The 24,865-nt window shown below is 43.2% G+C and overlaps 1 protein-coding gene across 2 annotated transcripts in view; it reads left to right on the top strand.

Annotated features, from left to right (window-relative positions):
- LOC138664204 (ABC-type organic anion transporter ABCA8-like) overlaps window positions 1-24,865 on the top strand; it is a 141,097-nt gene that overhangs the window by 36,104 nt on the left and 80,128 nt on the right. For both annotated transcript variants that reach the window (XM_069750698.1, XM_069750699.1), the window contains exons 10-14: window positions 2,115-2,280; window positions 3,594-3,652; window positions 4,144-4,254; window positions 11,163-11,338; window positions 21,886-22,005. In XM_069750698.1, the coding sequence (XP_069606799.1) occupies window positions 2,115-2,280; window positions 3,594-3,652; window positions 4,144-4,254; window positions 11,163-11,338; window positions 21,886-22,005 (632 nt within the window). The remainder of the gene's footprint in view (window positions 1-2,114; window positions 2,281-3,593; window positions 3,653-4,143; window positions 4,255-11,162; window positions 11,339-21,885; window positions 22,006-24,865) is intronic.

Below are 24,865 nucleotides of genomic sequence, written 5' to 3'. Positions count from 1 at the left end.
TCAATATTGACCAAGTTTCCTGTGCCTTTGTAGCTCACACATCCTCAAAACATCAGTGATCCACCTCCTTGCTTTAAAGTAGGAATGGTGTTCCTTTCATCATAGGCCTTGTTGACCTCTCTCCAAATGTAACGTTTATGGTTGTGGCCAAACAGTTCAATTTTGGTCTCATCACTCTAAATTACCTTGTTCCAGAAGTTTTGAGGCTTGTCTCTGTGTTGTTTTACGTATTGTAGGTGAGATAATTTGTGACATTTGCGCAGTAACGGCTTTCTTCTGGCGACTCGACCGTGCAGCCCATTTTTCTTCAAGTGCCTCCTTATTGTGCATCTTGAATTTTCTAGGCAGTTGTGGATGACATTTTTGTTGGTCACCTGACCGTGGTTTTGTTTTTATAGAGCCCCTGATTTTCCATTTGTTAATCCCAGTTTGAACTCTGCTAACTGGCATTATCAATTCCTTGGATATCTTTTTGTATCCCTTTCCAGTTTTATACAGTTCAACTACCTTTTCCCGTAGATCCGTTAACAATTCTTTTGCTTTCCCCATGACTCACAATCCAGAAACGTCAGTGGCTGGATGAAAGATGCAAGAGTCTGTCTGGATCCCAGAAACTCACTCAGCTTTTATGCACACACACTGATTACAAGCAAACAGGTCACAGGTGAGGATGTTACCTTTAGTAGCCATTCAAATCCATTTGTGTCAACTTCTGTGCATGTTATCAGGCCAAAATCACCAGGGTATGTGAACTTTTGATCAGGGTCATTTGGATATTTTGGGTTGTCATTATGATTATAAAATGAGAAAACACAGTAGTTTGACCATAAATGGCTTCACCCAACCACTAACCATGAGTGGAGAAAAAGTTTTGGTGTTATCATTCATACTCTCTGTAAAAAGGCCAAGAAAGCAAAAATTCTGTTGTGATATGTAAACTTTTGAGCACAACTGTGTGTAGCCCTAATAGGTCCCTACCTCTCCCTAGATTGTCTCCCTTCTTTACAGCGGAGGTTGGCACCCTAATTTGTACCTCGTGGCGCCCCGGCTCAACGTCGGTGTCCCTACTCACCCTATTACACCCTAGCTCAAATTGTAGACACAAAACAGATAGAGAGTGGGAAAACATTAAAATGTATGTTCATGAAGGTCCCAAACCAAGTCTATTCGGTATCCTTGAAAGAGCAACCTGGTTCCATAGGAATCTTGAGGATGTAAACAATGTCATATATAGATGGAAATTTCAGAGATACAGTGTACACTGTAGATCTATAATATTTTCCCTGTATGTGGTAAGAGATCTGAGCCCTTCTATTAGGGATCCCAAACATGGAATACATAAAATATTTGTTCCTATATTGTACACAACCATGAGGGGGTATTATTGATATCAATACGTGGCAAAGACATGCAGATGTAGGCATGATATCAGTATCCCCACTAATTTGTAAGCTGTCAAGTATCATCCCTCTACCGAGGAACCATCAATATGGTATGAGAAAAGCAACCATCAGTATGGTGTCAGGAAAGCATAGACATTAATCATTAGTGATCCCTAGTTCAGAATTCCATCATCCAATATGGTATCATAAATTTCCACCATCCAATATGAGAACAGACATTTCCGCCATCCTATATAGTTTCAGACATTACCACCATCCAGTCTTCACTTAAGGTGACCATATGCAAAGGCACCCGCTGATTTGGGCAGGACTGGTCCTCCATCTAACATGTTTTGAGTTTTGGTGACTCTTTGCACAATGGCTGATGTCGAGGAAAAGGAGGATCGGGCATGTTGTCCTTCAGCATGCCCAATCTTTTGTTTTTGGAAAAATGAATTTCCACAAGTACCGGATTACTGCCATTAAGAACAAGTTTGCTCGACCGAGTGGAGAGTGCATGGAAGATGCGAGGAATAGCGAATGACAATCAAAAGTATATGGCCACCTTGACACTTCCCAGAGATATGAGGTATCAGCACATTCTTGGTCTAACAGCTTATTTTATAATGTGTGTATGATTCTCAGCTGATCCTCCAAAATGTATATGTATTGTGTACGACTTGTGGTCCTTGCTTTACATATAAGTACTGACATCAGTATTATGCCCACTAGATAAACATGGCAGGAAGTACGAGCCGTTATTCTTCCTGAGATCTTCATTCTGGTCAAAACGGAACCCGACCCCTCTAAAAACAGAGGAGGATGGAGGCAACGATATGCCGGCAGGGGAATACGTAGAAAAAGTCTCTACAGAATTACTGGGCAAAGAGGCTGTAAGGTAAAGACGGCGAGGTTCTTCTTCTGCTCCATCTTGTAAAGAGGTGCCTGCTCAGGTCGGTCCGATCCACTCTCGCTATCTTCAATTCTGGTATGAATACTGGCACAAGAAACTAAGAAATAGGGAATCCGCGATTGTAAGAAGGGGAAGAAAATCATTGACCCCTCCTAAAATTGAGAATTTAGACTTTATTTTGCAGTGCATTGTGAGGACTCTGATGAGGATTACATAATTAAATCTAAGATGTCTACACTATATGGAGAAAAGTATTAGGACACACATCTTAATCATTCAATCCCACTATTTCATTCAGTTCCATTGTCCCAGGTGTATAATATCAGGCTCCTCACCCCTGGCGTATAATATCCAGTCCCTCACCCCTTCAGTGTATAAATTGAGGCCTCTCGCCCGGCGTATAACATCAGGCCCCTCACTGCTGGCGCATAATATCCGGTCCCTCGTCCCTTCAGTGTATAAATTTCCGACCTCTTGCCCCCCCAGTGTATAACATCAGGTACCTCCCCCCGGGTGTATAACATCTGGCCTCCCGGTGTATAATATCCAGCCCCTTGCCCCTAGGGAATACCATTCGGTCACCCGCCATGCCATAACATATGACAGAATGGCTGGTGGTGCAGAGCTCACTAGGAGCCATCTGTGTAACCAGTCAGTTCATCACATTTCTTCCCTCCTAAATCTTCCCCATCACCTGTGAGTGATATTATTGAGAATCGAAAGGAACCGCAGCAACGTTACAGACGGGGGGACAAGTGCTGAGGAGCAGAGGACATTAAAGTCGCAATGCTCTGCTGACTCCATAACTGCAGAGATGAGACCTACTTTGGTATTAATATCAGCACAAACACCATGCCCCTGCCAGGAGCTTCATGTCCGAGCAGCTTCATGCAGCCTTACATCACCAAGCACAATGCTGAGCGTCAGATGGAGTGGTGTAAAGCCGTCACCACTGGATTCTGAAGGAAACGTGTTTTGTGAAGTGATGGATCACATGTCTCTATCTTAATTCAATAATTCAAGACATTTTAGACAGCGGTAGCTTCTAGTTTAGTGGGAAAAATTTGGGGAAGGCCCTTTTCTGTTCCCCATGACTGTGCCCAGTGCGCAAGAGCCATACAGACATGGATGGGGGGAGTGTGGTTTTGAAGAACATTAAAATCTTTACAAAACAGTAAGGCTGCAGCTTTTTTGATTTTCCCTAAAAAAAAAAAAACTTTTGCAAAAGTTACTGAACTTTCACTGAAGAGTTAATTCTAAAAATTTTAAAAACTTAAAACCGTTAATTTTTCTTCTAGGATACATGAGGTTAGGAAGACATTCATCGACTCGAATAAAAAGGTTGAAGCTTTGAGAGGCAAGTTTATTTATTGTTTCTTTTTCTGCACTGTAAGTACTGCAATGCAATATTCCTTTTTTATGCTCCTGTGAAGATTTTGCAAGAAAACTTCCAAAACTTTAGGGTTTCCAGATGTTTTTGTTTGACTCATCACTTGCAAGTCACTAAATTTGTTGCAAATGTTCTCTAGTCCTCCCCCAATCCTTGGATTCCAGAAATTTTTGTCACTTATAAAAAGTCTCAAAAATCTTCAAAGACAAAAAGAGCTTTTGAATTTATGTAAAATTCATGGCCCCTGTTTGCCATTTTCAAGAATTTGGTGCAAAAATCATCAATGAAGAAAACCACAAGACAAAAAAATAAAAGTGACTTAAAATGTTGAATCGGGGCCAATTAGTTATGACAGCTGTGGATTTGTGCAGGGAAATTCCTTTAATTTGGCATCGAGGGTTGAAAATGCGCTGAATTATTAGACAGTCATTAAACTTAATTTTTTTTTTCTCTCGCAGGTTTAAACTTAAATATATATGAAGGGCAAATTACGGCTTTGCTTGGACACAGCGGGGCAGGAAAAACAACACTACTAAATATTTTAAGTGGGATGTGCCCAGCGACTGGCGGTAAGATGTCATTGTAATGTCAATAAATATCATTAACCCTTCATGACCATGTGATTTTTCATTTTTGCACTTTATTTTTTTTTTCCATCCCTTTTTATGGCATAACTTGTTTATCTTCCCATCGACATAGCCAATTTTTATTTTTTTCCAGGACAAGATGTAGTTTTACTTTACTGAAAAATTAAATGAAATCATAAAAAACTCTCAAAATTGCATTTTTGAGACAGGTGCGGTGACCAAAAAACAGCAATTTTGGCATTTCAATTATTTTTCTCATCACAGCATTTACCGTTCAGCTTAATTTAAGATTTTTATACATCAGACTTTTATGACTGTAACAGTATTGAATATGTATATATAACTACTATATAATTGTATAAGGGTCACTTCCGTCTTTCTGTCTATCCTTCTGTCTGTCTGTCTTTCTGTCACAGATATTCATTGGTCGCGGCCTGTCTGTCATGGAAATCCAAGTCGCTGATTGGTCGCGGCAAAACAGCCACGACCAATCAGCAACGGGCACAGTCTGGCAGAAAAATGGCCGCTCCTTACTCCCGTGGCCTGTGTTATACACTATGTGGCCTGTGTTATACACTACGTGGCCTGTGTTATATACTGCGTGCATGGGCTGTTATATACTACGTGGCTGTGTTATATGCTATGTGGGCTGTTATACACTCCGTGGACTGTGCTATATACTATGTGGCTGTGTTATATACTACGTGGCTTTGTTATATACTACGTGGCTGTGCTATATACTACGTGGCTGTGCTATATACCATGTGGCTGTGCTATGTACCACATGGCTGTGCTATATACTACATGGCTGCTATTTACTACGTGGGCTGTTATATACTACGTGGCTGCTATTTACTACGTGGGCTGTTATATACTACATGGCTGTGTTATATACTACGTGGCCGGCCACGAACAATCAGCGACAGGCGCAGCCCGGCCGCGAATTGACGCGGGATTTGAACCACGCTTCACTAATTGGTTGCGGCAGGCCGAATCCTGTGTATTCAATGTATTCTAAAATCTTCATAAATAAACTACATACATATTCTAGAATACCTGATGCATTAGAATCAGGCTACCATCTAGTACATATCTACAGTATATATATATATATAATTGTCTAAGGGGTACTTCCATCTGTCTGTCTTTCTGTCTGTCGGCAACTTCCGTCACGGAAATCCCGCATCGCTGACGCGACGGGCACAGTCCGATTAGTCCCTCCCTACTCCCCTGCAGTCAGTGCCCGGCGCCCACATACTCCCCTCCACTTACCGCTCACACAGGGTTAATGCCAGCGGTAAAGGCCACGGGTACCGCACTCTGTAACCGCTGCTATTAACCCTGTGTGACCAAGGTTTTACTATTGATGCTGCCTATGCAGCATCAATAGTAAAAACATCTAATGTTAAAAATAATTAAAAAAAACAAAAAACCTGCTATGCTTATCTTCTGTAGTCCGAAGATGCGCTCGCGGCTGCCGCCATCTTCCGTTCCCAGAGATGCTTTGCGAAATTACCCAGAAGACTTAGCGGTCTCGCGAGACCGCTAAGTCATCTGGGTAATTTCGCAATGCATCCTGGGAACAGAAGATGGCGGAAGCTGCGCGCATAGGGACAGCTTCGCTGGATCCCCGCGGGTGAGTACATAACTATTTTTTATTTTAATTATCTTTTTTTAACACGGATATGTGCCCACACTGCTATATGCTACGTGGGCAGTGTTATATAGCGCGTGGGCTGCGTTATATAAAGCGGCAATATACTATGTGGCTGGGCAATATACTACGTGGGCTGTGCAATATACTACATGGATATGCATATTCTAGAATACCCAATGCGTTAGAATCGGGCCACCATCTAGTACATAATAAGTGAGTACACTATATACTAAGGGACTGTGTTAGACATAATAAGCAATAATAATGTCTTCTTCCACCTCCCCCTGTTCCTAAGTACATTTTAAGTCCCCCTTCCTCCCATTCCAATCCCCCACACCTCTCATTGTCCCCTTCCCTGCATCCCATTATTGTCCTCTCCCCACCCCATCATTGCCCTCTTCACCACCTCCATCATTGCCTTCTCCACCACCACTATCATTGCTTTCTCCCCCACCACCCCATAACATTGCCCATTCCACCACCTCCATCATTAACTCGTCCCCACCAACCCATCATTGTTTTTTTCCCCTACCACTCCCATCATTGCCCTTTCCATCACCTCCATCATTTCCTCTTCCCCCACCACCCAATTACTGCCCTTTGCACCACCACCATCAATGTCTTCACCACCACCATCAATGCATTCTCCTCCACTACCCCATCATTGTTCTTTCCACCACCTCCATCATTGCTTTCCCCCACCACCCCATCATTGCCTTTTCCACCACCTCCATCATTGCTTTCTCCCCTACCACTACCATCATTGCCCTTTTTACCACCTCAATCATTTCCTCCTCCCCCACCAGCCCCATTATTGCCCTTTCCACCACCACCATCATTGCATTCTCCCCCACCTCCATCATTGCCTTCTCCCCCACCACCCCACCATTGCCCAGTCACGTTGTATATTGCCCAGTCACGTAGTATATTGCCCAGCGACGTAGTATATTGCCCAGCGACGTAGTATATTGCCCAGTCACGTAGTATATTGCCCAGTCACGTAGTATATTGCCCAGCACAGAGCCACGTAGTATAGAGACTTAAAAAAAAACAAAAACATATACTCACCTTCTGAAGGGCCGTTGGAAGTCCTGCTATACTCACCATCCGCCGCCTTTACCGCTCCTCGCCACGCTCCCGGGACCGCTCCATTGCAAGTGGCAGCTTCCGGTGCCAGGGCTGGTGTGAGCAGGACCTATGATGACGTCGCGGTCACATCGGACTGTGCCCGTCGCTGATTGGTCGCGGCAGCCATGACAGGCAGCTGCCGAGACCAATCAGCGAACGAATAACCGTGACAGAAGGACAGACAGACGTAAGTGACCCTTAGACAATTATATATATATATATATATATATATGAAGAAAAAAGAGAAGCAGCACAAAAAAAAATAAAGAAAAATGTGGACTTTATTGCCTGGATGGCGTGGCGACGTTTCGGATACAAGATCCTTTTTCAAGCAGTGAACACATGGGTGAAACAGTCATTTATACAAAACCCATAACAATCTCATTATAAAATCCATTATGTGCAATATCATAAATATACGAGAATTACATTAAACAACAGTCCATGAAAAAGTGACTCCATATACAGAGGGATACTTTCATAAAATCCGTACTCAGTGTACATCAAACACTAATGTGACAAGTGATATATCATAAAATATCCTAATGATCAATTGCTAATCAAGTAAAGTCAAATTATCTCAGGTGTGTCCATCCCATACGCTCCGATCGGATAAGTTATATGTATATATTACCTAAGATCTGCACGCCACGGCTCTCGGCGTCCACCCGCGCACACTGCGCATGTCCGTGACGTCAGAGCCAAAGGAAGCCCATAATGCCACAGCTCGCAGCTGCGCAAAGCAGCGCCGAAGGTCCGGCCGCCATCTTTGGAAAGGGAAAACTTCGCCCACAGGGAACACCGGCTCCACAGCTATTAGAACTCTACATTATTAAAATATCTAACCATAACAAGTAGAAACGGACTCATATTCACGGGCCAAACGTATTATGGCCATACTAGACCCAAATTGCTCAAAACTTTAATCTCGAAAAACAACCTTGAAACACCTGCTTTGGAATCAGAGATAAAATGCCTTATGAAGGAAGACGAATGGAATAGCTGGAAGGAAAATTTAAAAATTAAGTTTGATAAATTGCGGTTGGAGCTGGAGGATGTTAAACGAAGGAAGTGGAACCGTGATATGGACGATTATAAGGAAGGAAATATTTATAACTGGCAGAAGGACAATACAGGAAATTGGAGAAAAAAAAGTTTTTTTCCCATATAGGGATTCTTCGTATAAATGCGGTGATAATGCCCTGTTTTTTAACCATGAGTTTTCCAGGTTTAGAGTCTACAAAAGAGAAGCCCAAAACGGCAGAAAGAGAGGAGGAAAAAAGCACCGGAGACAGCAAAAAAGAGAAAAAAGGGAAAAACAAGTCACCAGTGGAAAAACAGATGGCAACGAGGAGCAGGGATCAGGCTTGATTGTTAACATCTCGAACAAAATACTTTCTAAAGATCAGGTATCGGTTCTGAACAGGGGTTTGTCCTTTTGTCGAGAGCCGTGGCGTGCAGATCTTAGGTAATATATACATATAACTTATCCGATCGGAGCGTATGGGATGGACACACCTGAGATAATTTGACTTTACTTGATTAGCAATTGATCATTAGGATATTTTATGATATATCACGTGTCACATTAGTGTTTGATGTACACTGAGTACGGATTTTATGAAAGTATCCCTCTGTATATGGAGTCACTTTTTCATGGACTGTTGTTTAATGTAATTCTCGTATATTTATGATATTGCACATAATGGATTTTATAATGAGATTGTTATGGGTTTTGTATAAATGACTGTTTCACCCATGTGTTCACTGCTTGAAAAAGGATCTTGTATCCGAAACGTCGCCACGCCATCCAGGCAATAAAGTCCACATTTTTCTTTATTTTTTTTTTGTGCTGCTTCTCTTTTTTCTTCATATCGCTGGAAGTCATTGGACTACTGACTGGGGAAGCTTTGCACTTTATCAGGTATTCTGTAGATGCTGTTCCAATTTTTGCCTATATATATATATATATATATATATATATATATATATATATATATATATATATATACTAGATGGCAGCCCGATTCTAAAGAATCGGGAGTCTAGAATCCATATATACTTTATTTATTCAAATGTAAGAATAATACAATTAATAAATAATAGTAAGAAAGAACAAAAATAATAGGCAGTATATGGAGAAAACACCAAACAAAAGTTCAAAATTGGTGTGAAAATGTCACTGAACCACTTCACAACTAAATATATATAGTTTTGGTAAATGGTATTATCATTTTTTTGACGAAATTCGTCAAGAGCTTGAAGAGCAACGTCACTGGGCCCGCCTCCACGCAGTAGAAACTTGCTGTGAGGTAAAAATTCAAAAATCACACCAAAATGGTGGGCGGAGTGTGTCACAGTACGGCACGTTTCTGATTGGTCGCTCGCAGCAGACACTGGACACTGTTGACGTCACTTATCTCCGGACATTAGCTCCGGACATTAGCTCCGGACATTAGCTCCGGACAAAGCCACGGAAGTTGGCACAAATTGCAGGAAGTAGTATTCTAGGCAATTATATATTAGATTATTATTTTCTTTTTATTATTTTCATTTTTCATTTTATTTTTTATTATTTTTTGTCAACATATATGTGATGTATATTTTGTATATGGGTATTTGTTCGATCCACCCACATATATATGTTTTGCACAGATGTCCTGTATTGTTTGTATTTGTATTATTATTTTCTATCTGTTATCATCGGTCTACATGCGGCGCTCTGGTCTGGCCAGTTGTCCTTTGATGTGCAGTCATTACATATCCTGTGGGGAATTGCTGATCGCAGCGTTATATATTTATTTTTGCGTCACTCTTTGGACGCTGGCTGGCCAGGAGCGCTCCATATGTCCGAGGGATGGTATTATGAGTATGTCTTGTTTTATTTTGTTGTGCCCTTATGTTTGCCCTCAGTAATAATGGTGCCTATTTTTTGCTGTATGGGTGTCCGGTACTCGCTGGTGCGCAGGCGCTCATCTGTGGCCTGTCCTTGCCGACGCCCGCTGTCAGGTGGTGCCGGATCACGTGGGGCCCGCGTGTTTCCGGTTCCGGATGGCAGCGGTGCTTCGGCTGGCGGCGCTAACAGGTGATGCGCCATGCGGCTTCAGTGAGTATCGGCGCTACTATATTTAAGCTGCCATGAAACTTGCTGTGAGGTAAAAATTCAAAAATCACACCAAAATGGCGGGCGGAGTGTGTCACAGTACGGCACGTTTCTGATTGGTCGCTCGCAGCAGGCGGCAACCAATCAGACACTGGACACTGTTGACGTCACTTATCTCCGGACATTAGCTCCGGACATTAGCTCCGGACAAAGCCACGGAAGTTGGCACAAATTGCAGGAAGTAGTATTCTAGGCAATTATATATTAGATATATATATTATAAGGGAACGATTGAAACTCAGTTTTTTTTTCTCACTTTAAGGCCGGGATCACACATACGCGAGATACGGCCGAGTCTCCCAGGTGAAAACCAAGCTCTAGTGCCGGCACTCCAGAGCGGAGCGTGCAGCCGCACAGCAATACATGGAGCTGCACGCTCCGCTCCGTAGTGCCGGCGCCAGAGCTGGGTTTTCACTTGCGAGACTCAGCCGTATCTCGCGTATGTGTGATCCCGGCCTAATAGGGACTTAAACCTGTGATCATTTCACTTCTTGCTCTGATCTCCTATGAGTTCCAGCCTATTGCGTGGATTCATGGAGTAGAACGATGATGCTGATGCCTTTAGCAGGTTGACCCCCATCTGCACCTCAACCCCTTGACTTGATGGGTGCCGGAACAGTCACATGATGTGATCGCTCCGTTTAATGCTGCAGTCAACGATTGACAGAGACATTTAAGTGGTTGAACAGCAATGATCGGTGCTAGCTGGCACCTGTCTTTCGAAGCGAGAGTTTAGTTCCTGAGCCCATTTCATAACCCCATCAGATATAGGACATACCAGAAAGTCTTGAGTCAACAAGGGTTTAAAGGGTGTGTAGACTTTTGTGAATATTTTAAGCACTCAACTGCATTCAAACCTTAAAAAAAAAGTCAAGAACAATAATTCACAATTTTTAGTAAACAGCTCCTGTGCAGATGATGTTACTTTGAATCCCTCTCCAGGTTCAGTCTCTGTGTATAACTACAGTATATCACATATGGAGCACGTGGAAGAGATAAAGAAGAGACTTGGCTTCTGCCCGCAGATTGATGTGAAGTTCGACCCTTTAACAGTAAAAGAAAATCTGAAAGTATTTGCCATAATAAAGGGCATCCCCGCCAAGCAAGTGAATCAAGAGGTAACGTCAAGTATCCACACCCCACCTTTATGTACCTGAGATGCCGCCAGACCCTAAATATGAAATACTGACACCCTCTATTATTACTGAACCCTTAGGCCGGCGTCACACTAGCGAGTTTTACGGACGTATGAGAGGTGCAGAAAATACGGATTGCATACAGTACAATTATTCTCTATGCCCCTGCTCCTATCTGCTGTATTTTACTGATCCGTATTATACGGTCTTCTACAGCCGTAGAAAATCGCAGCATGCTGCGTTTGTCACCGTATTGCACAATTTTTGCGCAATTCAGTGCGGTGTACAGTAAAATCACACTGACAGGTTAGAATAGAATAGCTAAGATAAATGTCTACACATAGTATAGGGGTATATATATATATATATATATATATATATATCAGTGAGACACATATGTGTATATATATATTAATATTTCATACAGCACTAGATAGCTTACAAGCCAGTAATTCAATTGCCGGCTTTTCCTATCTCCTTCTCAAACCCGACATGATATGAGACATGGATTACATACAGTAAACCATCTCATATCCCTTTTTTTGCATATTCCACACTACTAATGTTAGTAGTGTGTATGTGCAAAATTTGGGCTGTCTAGCTATTAAATTAAAGGGTTAAATTGCGGAAAAAATTGGCGCGGGCTCCCGCGCAATTTTCTGCGCCAGAATGGTAAAGCCAGTGACTGAGGGCAGATATTAATAGCCTGGAGAGGGTCCACTGTTATTGGCCCCCCCTGGCTAAAAACATCTGCCCCCAGCCACCCCAGAAAAGGCACATCTGGAAGATGCGCCTATTCTGGCACTTGGCCACTCTCTTCCCATTCCCGTGTAGAGGTGGGATATGGGGTCATGAAGGGTTAATGTCACCTTGCTATTGTAAGGGGACATTAAGCCAGATTAATAATGGAGAGGCGTCAATTATGACACCTATCCATTATTAATTCAATAGTATGAAATGGTTAAAAATAACACACACATTATTACAAAGTATTTTAATGAAATAAATACACAGGTTGTTGTAATATTTTATTATACTGGTAATCCACCTGAAGACCCTTGTCACCTGGAACAAATGTAAACAAAACAAACAACAATATTCCATACCTTCCGACGATCCGTCTCGTCCCACGCTGTAAATCCATCTGAAAGGGTTAACTAATTTTACAAGCAGAAGCCTGCTAATGCAGCTGCCCCTGCCTGTAAAAACCCGGCGAATGAATGGAATGTAGGTGAATGACCTGTAGTTACCTCGAGTTGCGGTGATGCGCCCTCTGCTGGATGTCCTCATATAAACTCGAGCCTGGGAACTTTTTTGAATATTTTCCCACGGTCGAGTTCAATAGCAAGGTGACATTAACCCTTCATTACCCCATATCCCACAGCTACAGGGGAATGGGAAGAGAGTGGCCAAGTGCCAGAATATGCGCATCTTCCAGATGTGCCTTTTCTGGGGTGGCTGGGGGCAGATGTTTTTAGCCAGGGGGGGGGGGGCAATAACCGTGGACCCTCTCCAGGCTATTAATATCTGCCCTCAGTCACTGGCTTTGCCATTCTGGCGGAGAAAATTGCGCGGGAGCCCACGCCAATTTTTTCTGCCATTTAACCCTTTAATTTAATAGAGCGCCCAAATTTTGCACATACACACTACTAACATTAGTAGTGTGGAATATGCAAAAAAAAGGGATATGAGATGGTTTACTGTATGTAACCATATCTCATATCATGTCGGGTTTAAGAAGGAGATAGGAAAAGCCAGCAATTGAATTACCGGCTTTTAAGCTATCTAGCGCTGTATGATATATTAATATATATATATATATATGTGTCTCACTGACATATATATATAGACAGTATATATGTTTTTACGATTATTTGAGCCCATGGATCCATTGTATGTCCGTATGTCGGTTTTGCAAGCCTGCGAGAAAATCTCGCAGTACAGATGTCATACGGATTACAAACGGAGGATGCCATGCACAAAATACGCTGACACACCCTGCCTACGGATGACATACGGACCACTATTTTGGGACTTTTCTGCGTATTATGGCCGTAAATAACGGACCGTATTTTTATACGCTGAGTGTGAGGCCGGCCTTACACTCTAACAGTGCTTTTATTGGAATTTAAGCAGTCTAGGCCAGCTTTCCTAATCTGGTGCTATAGTATATCTAATATGTGCTACTGCTCGTATAGTTTACTCCATTATGTTAGCCTACAATTTGATACTGGAAATATAGGTATTTATTGTACATGCTTGGTACAGACAATACTTGCTTCCTTCCTGCGTCTTGTAACCAAAGTGACTGTTCAGCCGCCACGACGCAAAGCTCTTCACTGGCGTCTGGTAATGTTGACCACGGCTGCGCCTCCTAAGACACATAGGCACATGATCCTGACATGGCCGCTTTCGATTGGTACAATAAACGGGACATCATGATAGGCAGGTTCATGTGCGCATCACTACGTGGGTGGGCAAGAAGCTTAACCCCTTCACCCCGAGTAATTTTCCCTTTTTTGTTGTTTCCTCCTCTTCTTCCAAGAGCCATAAGTTTTTTTAAATTTTTCTAGCCAGATGAGGACTTGTTTTTTTTGCAGGACGAGTTGCACTTTTGAATGACCCCATTAATTCTGTCATACAGTATAGTACATTGGAAAACGGGAAAAAAATCCAAATGGGGTAAAATTGCAAAAGAAGTGGAATTCTACAATGTTTTTTTGTTTCTTTTATTCATTATGTTCACTATATGGTAACATTGACCTGGCAATATGATACCCCATGTCAGTGTGAGCTTGCAGATACCAAATATCACCATTTTCCGAGACCAGTAGTGTCTCCATTTCTCAGCATCTTGGTCTATGTGGGCTTATTTTTTGTGCCCTAAGCTGACAGTTTTATTGATCCAATTTGAGTGTAGATCAGGGGTGGGGAATCTTTGTTCTGCCATGGGCCATTTGGATATTTATACCATCCTTCGGAGGCCGTACAATCTCCCCCCACAAAGTACATCCTGACTCTGGCACTGGTGTCAGGACGTAATCTTTCATTGCATGCCCTTCGGTGTTCAGTAGTGAACACTGCATGTGTGTGCTAACAGAGCAAGAAGAAGTTAATGAGCTGGTAGCAATCAAAATACACCTCCCTGCCCAAGAATGCGGTCCCTGAGAATCTGCCCGGGGGCCTGATAAAAGGTCATCGAGGGCCGTAAATGGCCCTGGGGCCTGATGATCCCCACCCCTGGTGTTGATACAATGTTTTTCATTTTACTGGAATGTCGCCGCCACAAAAAAACGTAATTCTGGCATTTTGATTTTTTTTCTTGTTACGTCATTTATCAGTCAGGTTAGTTTATTTTATATTTTGATAGATCGGACTTTTCTGAAAGTGGCGATACCAAATATGTTTATTTTTTAATTGTTTTATTTTTAATAGCACAAAATTGGAGTGAGGTGAACTTTTTTTTTTTTTGAAAAGCTGTTTATTAGAGTTTTCTGAAACATTACAAACCATACATTTTCAATGTTGAAAATACAATAAAGTAACAATATTGAATGACATTGTATCCCCAAAACCCTCCCTCCCCTACATAAACCAAAACATGAACCCCCAGACTCTGCGTACATACAATCATTGAAATATCTTATGGAATTGGTGAGTTGCCACCTATCCGCTCTAGTAAGTACCACTGGGTATTTTCAAACTGTGCTCTCAGTTTCTCCCTAGTCTCTAAAGGAAGCGATGGAATAAATGTAGCCCATGTAGAAAAGAATTTGCCTACTAGTTTTTCTTTGTTGGTCAATGCGTCCAACCACTCCATTCTGAATATAAACTGAATTTTTGTGCGAATGAAAGGGAGTGAAGGGACCAGGGGACTCAACCATTGGTGCAAAATGCTTTTCCTAGTTGCTGAAGCCCAAATCGTAAGTGTTGCCTTGATGTGTTTGGGTAATTTACGAGACGTCTCGTCCAGGATATTAAAAATGGCCCATTGTGGAGTGAGTGTGAAGTCCACCCCACAAATTGTTTGCAATTCTCTATGTACCTCGCCCCAAAGTCCCCGAATATGCGGGCAGCTCCATAAGTGATGATATATGTCAGTATTACGGGATTTGCATTTGGAGCATAGGTAGACGATGGATGGGGACATCTTAGACTGCAGGCAAGGTGTGATATAGGCTCTATGTAGTATTAAAAGTGCCATGTCTGTGTAACTACTGTATGGCAGAATCTTTTTCTGAGTCATGGTAGCCTCAAAGAGATCACTCACCTCCAGGCATGGCATGTCCCTCAGCCACCTCGCCACTCCCGTAGTTTTCCCTTCCCCCACCCATTTTCTACGTAGAATTGAATAAATGTTGCTTATAGAGGCTGGATGAGATTTTGCATTTCGGATAAAACCGTCTAGATTTGTCCTCCCCTCCACCATCTCCCCCACTGACTGACATTTCTGTACCAAGCTACGCGCCTGAAGAAATAAAAACGGTTTATTGTTAAATAATGGGAATCGCTGTGACGCCATTTCAAAGGATATTATTGAGAAGTTAAGATCTAAGAGGTCTACTACCTGCCCGCATCCCTGGGAAGCCAAAAGCTTATAAAAAGACGGTGCAGAGCCCCTCAGGAACCCCGGATTTCCCAAAAAAGACTGGAAGGGGGATAGATTGTATTTTAGCTTACAAATCTTTCTACAGTGTCGCCAGGTCTGCAGCGTTTGCCAAAGTGACGGGTGATCCTGTAATTCCACTGGGAGGTCCTCCCCGCCTAAGTGTAATAAAGCCGGTAGCGAGATATGTGGGTAAAATTGTTGTTCCAACTCAACATTTGCAAAGTGAGAAAGGCCCCTAATCCAATCAATTGCATATCTGAGGTTAGCCGCCAAGTTATATCTTCCCAAATCAGGAAAGTTAACACCACCCTCCATTCTTGTCGCCTGTAGTCTTGCCAGACTTATGCGCGATCTACCACCAACCCCCCAAATGAACTTTCGGAAGTTTAGGTTCAACAAATTCAGATCTGATTGAGTCAGGAGAAGGGGCAGGGTCTGAAAGGTGTAAAGCAGTTTAGGAAACACTATCATTTTAATTAAATGGCATCTACCAGAGAACGATAGTGTAAAGTGTTTCCAAGAATGGAGAAGATTAACTATGGAGTGGATTAGTGGTTTGTAATTGGCTCTATATAAAATAGATGGGTCTGCTGGTAACCGTATCCCCAGATATTTGATAGATTCCTGGCACCAGTGAAATGGGAATGTGGGGTCTCTCAACCTCCCGGATCTAAAAACCGCCAATGCCTCAGATTTACTGTAATTAACTTTGAATCCGGAGCATCTACCAAAACTCTCTAGAGTATGCATGATAGCCGGGATTGCTTTTTCCGGGTTGGCAATGAATAAGAGAACATCATCAGCAAAGGCTGAGATCTTTACAGATGTAGCTCCCATCCTCACCCCCTCAAAAGCTGCCTCGTTCTGCAGTGTTCTCAGGAAAGGGTCTAATGCTATATCGAACAAAAGTGGGGACAAAGGGCAACCCTGTCGTGTCCCCCGCTGAATCTCAAAGGGTTTGGATAAAACATTGTTCACGGACATCCTGGACAATGGCTGTCTGTAGATTGATTTGACCGCTTCACAAAACCATGGGCCAAACTCTCGGAATGATAGCAGATCATATAGATAGTCCCAAGCTACTCTATCAAACGCCTTGTCAGCGTCGAGACTTACCACAATAGTTTTCATGTGTCTGTGTGCTCTACTATAAGATATGGCACTCACAGCTGTCCTAATGTTGTACGTGATGGATTTCCCGTGGATGAATCCAGTTTGTTATGGCGATATCAATTTTGGGATTATTTTTTGTAGTCTGTCTGCCAGGATTTTTGTGAAAATTTTAAAGTCCGAATTTAATAACGAGATAGGTCTATATCCCTCAACCTGAGTGTGGTCTTTACCTGGTTTCGGTAGAACAATAACCACCGCTTCATTAAACCGGTCTGGCAGGTGACCAAGTCTAACTATGTTGTTAAATAACTCACTCAGGTGGGGAGCTATACATGTACCTAGAATCTTATAATGTTCATTGCTGAACCCGTCGGGGCCCGGTGCTTTGGATACTTTAAGTTTAGTTATAGTCTGTAAAATTTCTGAGGGTGTTATTGGGGAGTTAATAGTTTCCCTCTCTTCCTCTGTGAGCGCTGGAGCAAGGTGGTCATTGAGGAATTCCCCACTCCCTCCCCCTGCCTCCGACCTATATAACTCACTGAAGAAAGAACGGAACTCATCCACTATCTCTTCATTTTTGATTAAAGTGTGGCCATTGCGTTGTTGTATTTTATATATTCTCGTTGGTTTCCTATATGGCCTTGTAAGAGATGCCAACACCTTCCCTGGTTTGTTAGCCCATTTAAAATATTTTTGTTTTTGGTAGTCCAAATTGAACAAAGCCATCTCATGGGCCAGAGTATCCGCCTCCTCCTTTGCCTTCAAAATTTTTTCCTTTGTCAGTGGGGTGTTATTTAATTTAAAATCCTTGTAGGCTTGTGTTAGGGTACCGTCACACAGTGCAATTTTCATCGCTACGACGGTACGATCCGTGACGCTCCAGCGTCGTAACAATATCGCTCCAGCGTCGTAGACTGCTGTCACACTTTGCAATCTACGACGCTGGAGCGATAATTTCATGACGTATGTGCGATGTAGAAGCCGTTGGTTACTATGCGCACATCGTATACGATATATGTTACACCATGCAATCATGCCGCCACAGCGGGACACTAGACGACGAAAGAAAGTTTCAAACGATCTGCTACGACGTACGATTCTCAGCGGGGTCCCTGATCGCAGGAGCGTGTCAGACACTGCGATCTCGTAACTATATCGCTCGAACGTCACGAATCGTGCCGTCGTAGCGATCAAAATTGCACTGTGTGACGGTACCCTTACAGATTTTTGTGTTTCCTTTGCTCTTTTCATAATTTCTTTTTTTTTTATGGCTAACATAGGAGATAATTTGACCCCTCAGCACAGCCTTAGAGGCCATCCAAAACAAGTGTGTGTCGTCACAGTGGACCTGATTATCATTTTTATATACTCCCCATGACATTTGCAAATATTTTTTAAAATCATCTGATTGGTATAGGTATGACGGGAAGCACCATCTCCTCTCCTGGTGGATTGGGGATGTTAGTTTGGATTGAAATGTTACCGGGGCATGGTCTGAAATATGAATGTTATGTACATTTGACTGTGTTACTAGGGGTATTAAAGACTCGTGTAATAGCCAGCAGTCGATTCTAGCGTGTGAATCATGTACATGGGAGTAGTGGGAATAGTCCTTCTCCAGGGGGTGTTGTAGTCTCCATATATCAATCAAGTCAAAGTGATCCATCAGTGACTGGATACCACTACCCTGCATCGGTCGATGAGCATCTTTAGGGTTAGATCTATCCATAGAGATGTCTGCTACCTCATTGAAGTCGCCTCCCATGACCAGCCGTGACGTATCCCACCCCGCCAACCTCTCCCTCAGTTTAACCTGAAACTGAGCCTCAGGCGTGTTTGGGGCATATATGTTGACTAGACTGAAACATGTTCCTTCAATCATAATTTTAACCAGGAGGAATCTGCCTTGAGGGTCTTCTAAAGTGTCAATTATCTCATAATTGAGGCCATTATATATTAGTATAGCTACTCCTCGTTGTTTTTTTGTGTATGAGGCCTCAGCACAAAGTGTGTATTTTCTGCTTAGCAGAGAGGGGTGATTACCCTTAATCCAATGCATTTCCTGAAGGAAAATGATGTGGAAGTTTTGTTTTTGTAAAAAATTTAGAACCTTTTTCCTCTTAACTGGGGAGTTCAGTCCATTAACATTCCATGAGCACCATTGTAAAGAGCGGATAGTGGTGTCTCTAGTGCCTGCCTGGTTGGTCATTAACCTATCCCTTTTCGGGTGACCGCCAGACCTACCTGCATAAATTGTAAGTGAGATCCCCACCCATCCCAGCGAGTGAGCGCAAGATCTCCCAGGACCCAAGAGTTAAGTATGCGTAAGCAGAGCCCCTCCCCCCACCCCAAATCCCTACCCCAATTAAACTCTATAACTTTCAGATATTGTGAGCGAGATCCCCAACCATCCCAGCGAGTGAACCTGAGATCTCCCTTAACCAAATTGTTATGTGTGCGCATGCAGAGACCCTCCCCCCCACCCAACTCCCTTCCCCAATTAAACATTATAACTGTAACAGGTGTACTCAACCACAGAGTGAGCACTACATAAAAAGTAAACATGCCGCCTGGGGGCAAAAGACGACATAAACGCATAAACGCGACATCACTTATTAATGACAATTTAAAGCAGCTCTGCTTGTTCAGGTGTTGACAGAGTTAAAATGTGCCTAGGATTCCTCCCGAAGAAATTTCAGTGCCCTTTCTGGGTCACTGAAAGACCAATTTTTCCCCGCCATGCCAAAACGCAAAATTGAAGGATATTGCAGGCTAAAGCGAATATTTTCATCAACCAAGATTTTGCAAGCAGGGTTGAAAGCTTTGCGCCTGGTAGCCAGGGCGGCCGAATAATCCTGGAACATGAGCAGTTTATGATTCTCATACAACAGGGAGCGTTGTTTTCTGTACGCTGACAAAATGCGGACTTTGTCTTGAAAGTCCAGAACCTTAAAGATGACTGGTCTTGGTCTGTCACCATCCCCTCCCCTTGGGGGTCCCAACCTGTGTGCTCTCTCAATGGCCATTACACCTGATGTCGGTAGTACCCCAAGGGATTTTGGTAGCCATTCTGACGTGATTTTGATCAGCTCCGAGGGAGGGACAGACTCTGGAAGGCCTATAAGTCTCAAGTTATTACGTCTGGACCTGTTTTCAAGGTCATCCACCTTGTCCAAAAGATCTAAGATGTCCTTTTCTTTGCCATCTAGTTTGCCTTTGAGGGCGTTGGTAGAGTCCTCTAAGTCTGAGATTCTTTGTTCCGCCTCTGCTATGCGTGCTCCCTGAGTATTAACTTGTGAGACAATTGTGTCCAAAGAAGTTTGAAAAGCTGCCAGACGATTATCTATCTCAGGCAGATGCGATTGACTGTGGGTTCTCTGTGTTAACATCAGCGGTTTGTGATGTGGGAGATGTGCCTGCCTGATTACGTGTGGAACTTCTGCCAGGCTTGGCATTTTTACCCACAAATTTGTCCATGTTGAGATAAATGCCCGAAGAAGTAAGTATGGTTGTCAGTGATGTTGCTATGTACTTTCGTTACATCTGGAGATAGATTAGGAAATCCTAGAAGTTACCACAGCTCAATTGCTCTCTTCCACTCATAGTATACTTTTCTCCTCAGATTTACACAATATTTGAGCCAGGTGAGCATATAGTGCCCCATTCAAAGATATTACCAATGATCTTCAGTCAGTGTATAGTTGTGATTAGGGCCAGTGTAGATCCAAGGATATATTGTAGTACAGTCTTCCCAGCAATGAAATACTGGTGCCTGATATGCCTCTCTTCAAGATGGCGCCAGCACTCTGCTTCCTCCCTCACCTTTCCCCTCTATCGTCTTTATCCGCCCCAGGGGTCCTCTCCGACCCTGCTCACCTTCCCTCTGCTGCGGGTTACCAGAGTCGTCCCGTTCAGTCTCCTGCTGCGGGTCTGTAGTCTGGGGATTTGACGCACTTCCAGCAGGGAGATGACTGGCAGGCTTCAGCCCCCCTGTTAACAGCCGTCCTCAGATACTTCTGGGGCCAGAGGTGCTGCGGGTTTTCTACCACCGCTCACCTCAAACCAGCGGCAGCATTGGTGGTTCAGCTCTGCCTCCCTCTCCTGGTCTGGCCTCCGGTGTGGCGCGAGGCCCTGTTCGCATTCCGGCAAGATGGTGCCGGTTCACTTCCTACTCCCGCGCTGTCTTCCCGCCTCACCGCCGCCTTTGTTCAGGGACACCGCGGGCCTCCACCGACGTCCTCCTTAGTGTACTATCCGGTGAGTACACCCGAGCTGCTGATGGGGCGCGCTGCTCACCCTTCCCCCACTTGCTCCTTCACCGCTTCGGGTCTCCGGCTGCGGGTTGCGGGTGGCGCTGCGTGCGGCGCTGTCTGCGCCCTGGAACTCCACGGGGATCCGGAGAGCTGGGTCTGCACTCTGTGACCCTTGTCCGGCCCTTATCCTGGCCAAGTGTAAAAATAAAGGGCGATAAAAGATTATATATGCGCCCACAGTCCAGGAGCTCAATTAAAATGCGGCCATTACCAGGCTCCGCCTCCCGGAAGTGAGGTGAACTTTTGTATTTTTTTTTTATATTTTGTAAAACTTTTTCCTGTGTTTATTAATCCCCTTAGGAGATTTGAAGCTGCGATCGTCGTATCACTGGTGCTGTACATAGCAGTACACCAGCTCTGCTATGTATAGTAAAAATAACCATGTCCTAAGAATCTAGAATTAGTGGGCTCCTTGATTTCTGTAGGTCCTCGATTAGTGAATTTATATAAAAAGACAATATTTTAAAAAATATATATATATTTTTTTCCACCAGGTCCAAAAAATTATCTCCGATCTGCACATAAAAAATATTGAGAATGTGGAGGCCAGTAAACTAAGCGGAGGACAGAAGAGGAAACTGACACTTGGGATCGCCTTGTTGGGGGACCCACAGGTAAGGTTTTCATGGACAGGTCTCTTCCGCTCATAATGAGCGACGATATAACTAGTCGAACAACGCTCGTTGAAGACACTTTTTATCCTGGCCGATACACCAGACCATACAGCACGCATACTGTCGTCAAGCCATTACTGGTTACACAAAATGTTCTACCAAAAGCACTTATCTTTTTGGCTGCACAAAAAATCCAGTTTCATTGACTAACTGATTGCTGCCATGTTACAGTAACATAGGCTGTGTCTTTGGTCCAGAAGACGAGCTTTATTAACTTCATAAACTCCTGAAGTACTTAAAATAAAAACAACCTTTCTCTAACACAAAAGTAAAACAGAAGAAAACAGTTCGTACAGCAGATGTAAGTCCAACACTTTGTCTCTGGCAGATAGCAACAAACCTTAGGCTAGTTTCACATTAGCGGTCGAATCCGCAGCGTTTAATCCGCAACCGCAAGTGCAGGAAAAACGCATAGAAACACGTACAAACACAGCGTTTTTTAGATGCATGCGTTTTGTCATGCGTTTGCGTTTTTTGTGCGCATGGTGGAAAATTTTACAGGAGAAAAATCTAGATAACCAGACACCGCCAATGGGACTACAGAGGGCGCGTATTATGGGATATCTATATATAGACCCTAGGACTGCTGAAATCTTAACAGTGTGCTACTGTGTCCTGTGTCATGATGGATGTTCGCATGGATAGCTTTTATTTCAACCTTGATTTAAGCATCAAGCTGTTTCTTGCCTGTGCGTTTGTTTGGGAGCAACACAGAAATCGCGAAAGACGAAGAAGGACACGGCATAGGCGTTTTTGGCGACACCCCATTATCGAACTCCGTGAGAGCTGTGGAGCCTATCACACGATACAGGGCGAGCTTAATGCCAACCCGGACAAATTCCCAGAATATGCCAGGATGTCGCAAGACTCTTTTCAGGATTTGCTTGGTCGTGTCCAAGGAGCCATTCGGAGACAAGACACCCAGCTCCAAATGCTGCGGAACCCGGGTGTCCCACAACGGAACTCGCTCATGGACCAGGGAGATAAGGAGGTCATTTTCAATGAGGTCCTCATCCCATTCTGGAACCTAAAAAATAAATAAACACATTAATTTTGGAGACATTAACATAAGGAAAAGTAAGAAAACAGAGGATGAGAAATGGCATGAATTTTCAAAGTCAAGAAAAAAAAGGAGTCCAAAAGAAAAATGTAAAGAAAGAGGAAAGTAAAGAAATGAAGATTCAAGAATAGTAAAGTGAGGATACAATAAACAGTCAGCCACGTATACGTACATGCTGCCACCTTTCCACCCGACTATGACCCCGCTGCTCCTGCTCAGCCTCTGCCGCAGTGGAAGAAGTGCTCTAAAAAAAAAAAGGGAAAAAAAATTGTCATATGTGTAGATGTGACAGTGAATATTTACCAATCTGAGGAGGTGAGTACTCACTTCACTGACATGTTCGGCTTGTGCAGGCCCAGGCCTTTGCTCCTCATCAGAAGAAGAAGACATTCTTATGCATGCAGAAAGAAATGGCAGAAATTAGGACATATAGAGACAGAAAATAGAAAATAAAGACATTGGCTAGGATATACTCACATTGTTCAGAGTGTAGATTCCTTCCTGTGTCTGCTCTGCTGTGTCTGGAAAGCTTCTCTGTCTGCTGAGTAGTGACCTGCAAATGTCCACTCCCTCCATTTATCACTTTGTATGTGGGGGGTGGCTAATCAGTGTCTAGACATGTTTTCCTGTGGTGCAACGCATGCGCTTGTGGCCACATGCATTCACATAGACTGTAATGCGTTTTTTTTGCCGCATTCCTTCCGATAACAACCGAATACGTTTCTAGGCAGCAAATTGACGCCTCTAAAATTACTACATGTAGCATTTACCGCGCCAAACCCTAGACAATGAAACGACGCATGCGTCGTCAAACGCAGCAAAACGCAACCGATCGGAGACACATGCGTCCCTAATGTTAAATATAGGAATACACAACGCATGCGGATAGTAGCGGAAGAAACTCTGCGGACACAACCGCAAATGTGAAACCGGCCTTAGAGTCCTTCCCGCCTTTCACACACAGATCATTTCTGAGATAGCTCTGCTGCCTGAAATAAGAGCTAAAAAGCCTGGACTGGAGCTTTTGGGATCCACCACCCCAATCCAAGCTCTTCTGGTCACTCCTAAATCTCAGACCCAAAATTCAGTCCCATTAAAAACTTCTCAGCATCCTATTATTTCTGGAACCTTCATTTCCAGGACTTACATCACCGAGGCTAGACAAATATCTCCCGTCCTGGACTTTATCTCCTGCTTTCGTACACACCCCACATAAGAGGACATTACGTGTCATATAGATGTTCCTATTAGGATGGGTTTTCAGATTGGTCGATAATCTGATTAATTAAGGGTTTAATTAAGACGTACCCACAATTAACGTGGAAAATCCCCTATTTTATCAGCAGTAACAAAAAAATGTAACTCAGATGAGATACTTATATACAACGGAGGAGAGTCAGTTCACCCACTAGAATGGCTGGAGGCAGAGGAACTCATAGTGCAATGAGAGGTCATGGATGGAAGAAAAAGAAAAATCCAGCTTCCAGGATCATCCGATAATATCCAAAACTATATTATACCGTAGACAAAAGGTATAAAAACTGTCGCAGCTAAAAACTCCACAGTGAAAGATCAGATGAGATACTGGTCAGAAATTTTACAACATCAGCATATTTACAGACTCCGCAATTCTCCAAAACTCATGCCTTCTCTTGGCCACGTGATAACTGGGCACAATTCTGTATTTGTCCAATCGTTGGTCACTCTCTCACCCTGAGAAATTATAGAATCCTAAGAGTT

The sequence above is a fragment of the Ranitomeya imitator genome, chromosome 2 (genome assembly GCF_032444005.1).
Source record: "Ranitomeya imitator isolate aRanImi1 chromosome 2, aRanImi1.pri, whole genome shotgun sequence".
Taxonomy (NCBI): Eukaryota; Metazoa; Chordata; class Amphibia; order Anura; family Dendrobatidae; genus Ranitomeya; species Ranitomeya imitator.
The sequence above is the reverse complement of the archived record's forward strand: the minus strand, read 5'-3'. Positions and strand labels throughout refer to the sequence as shown.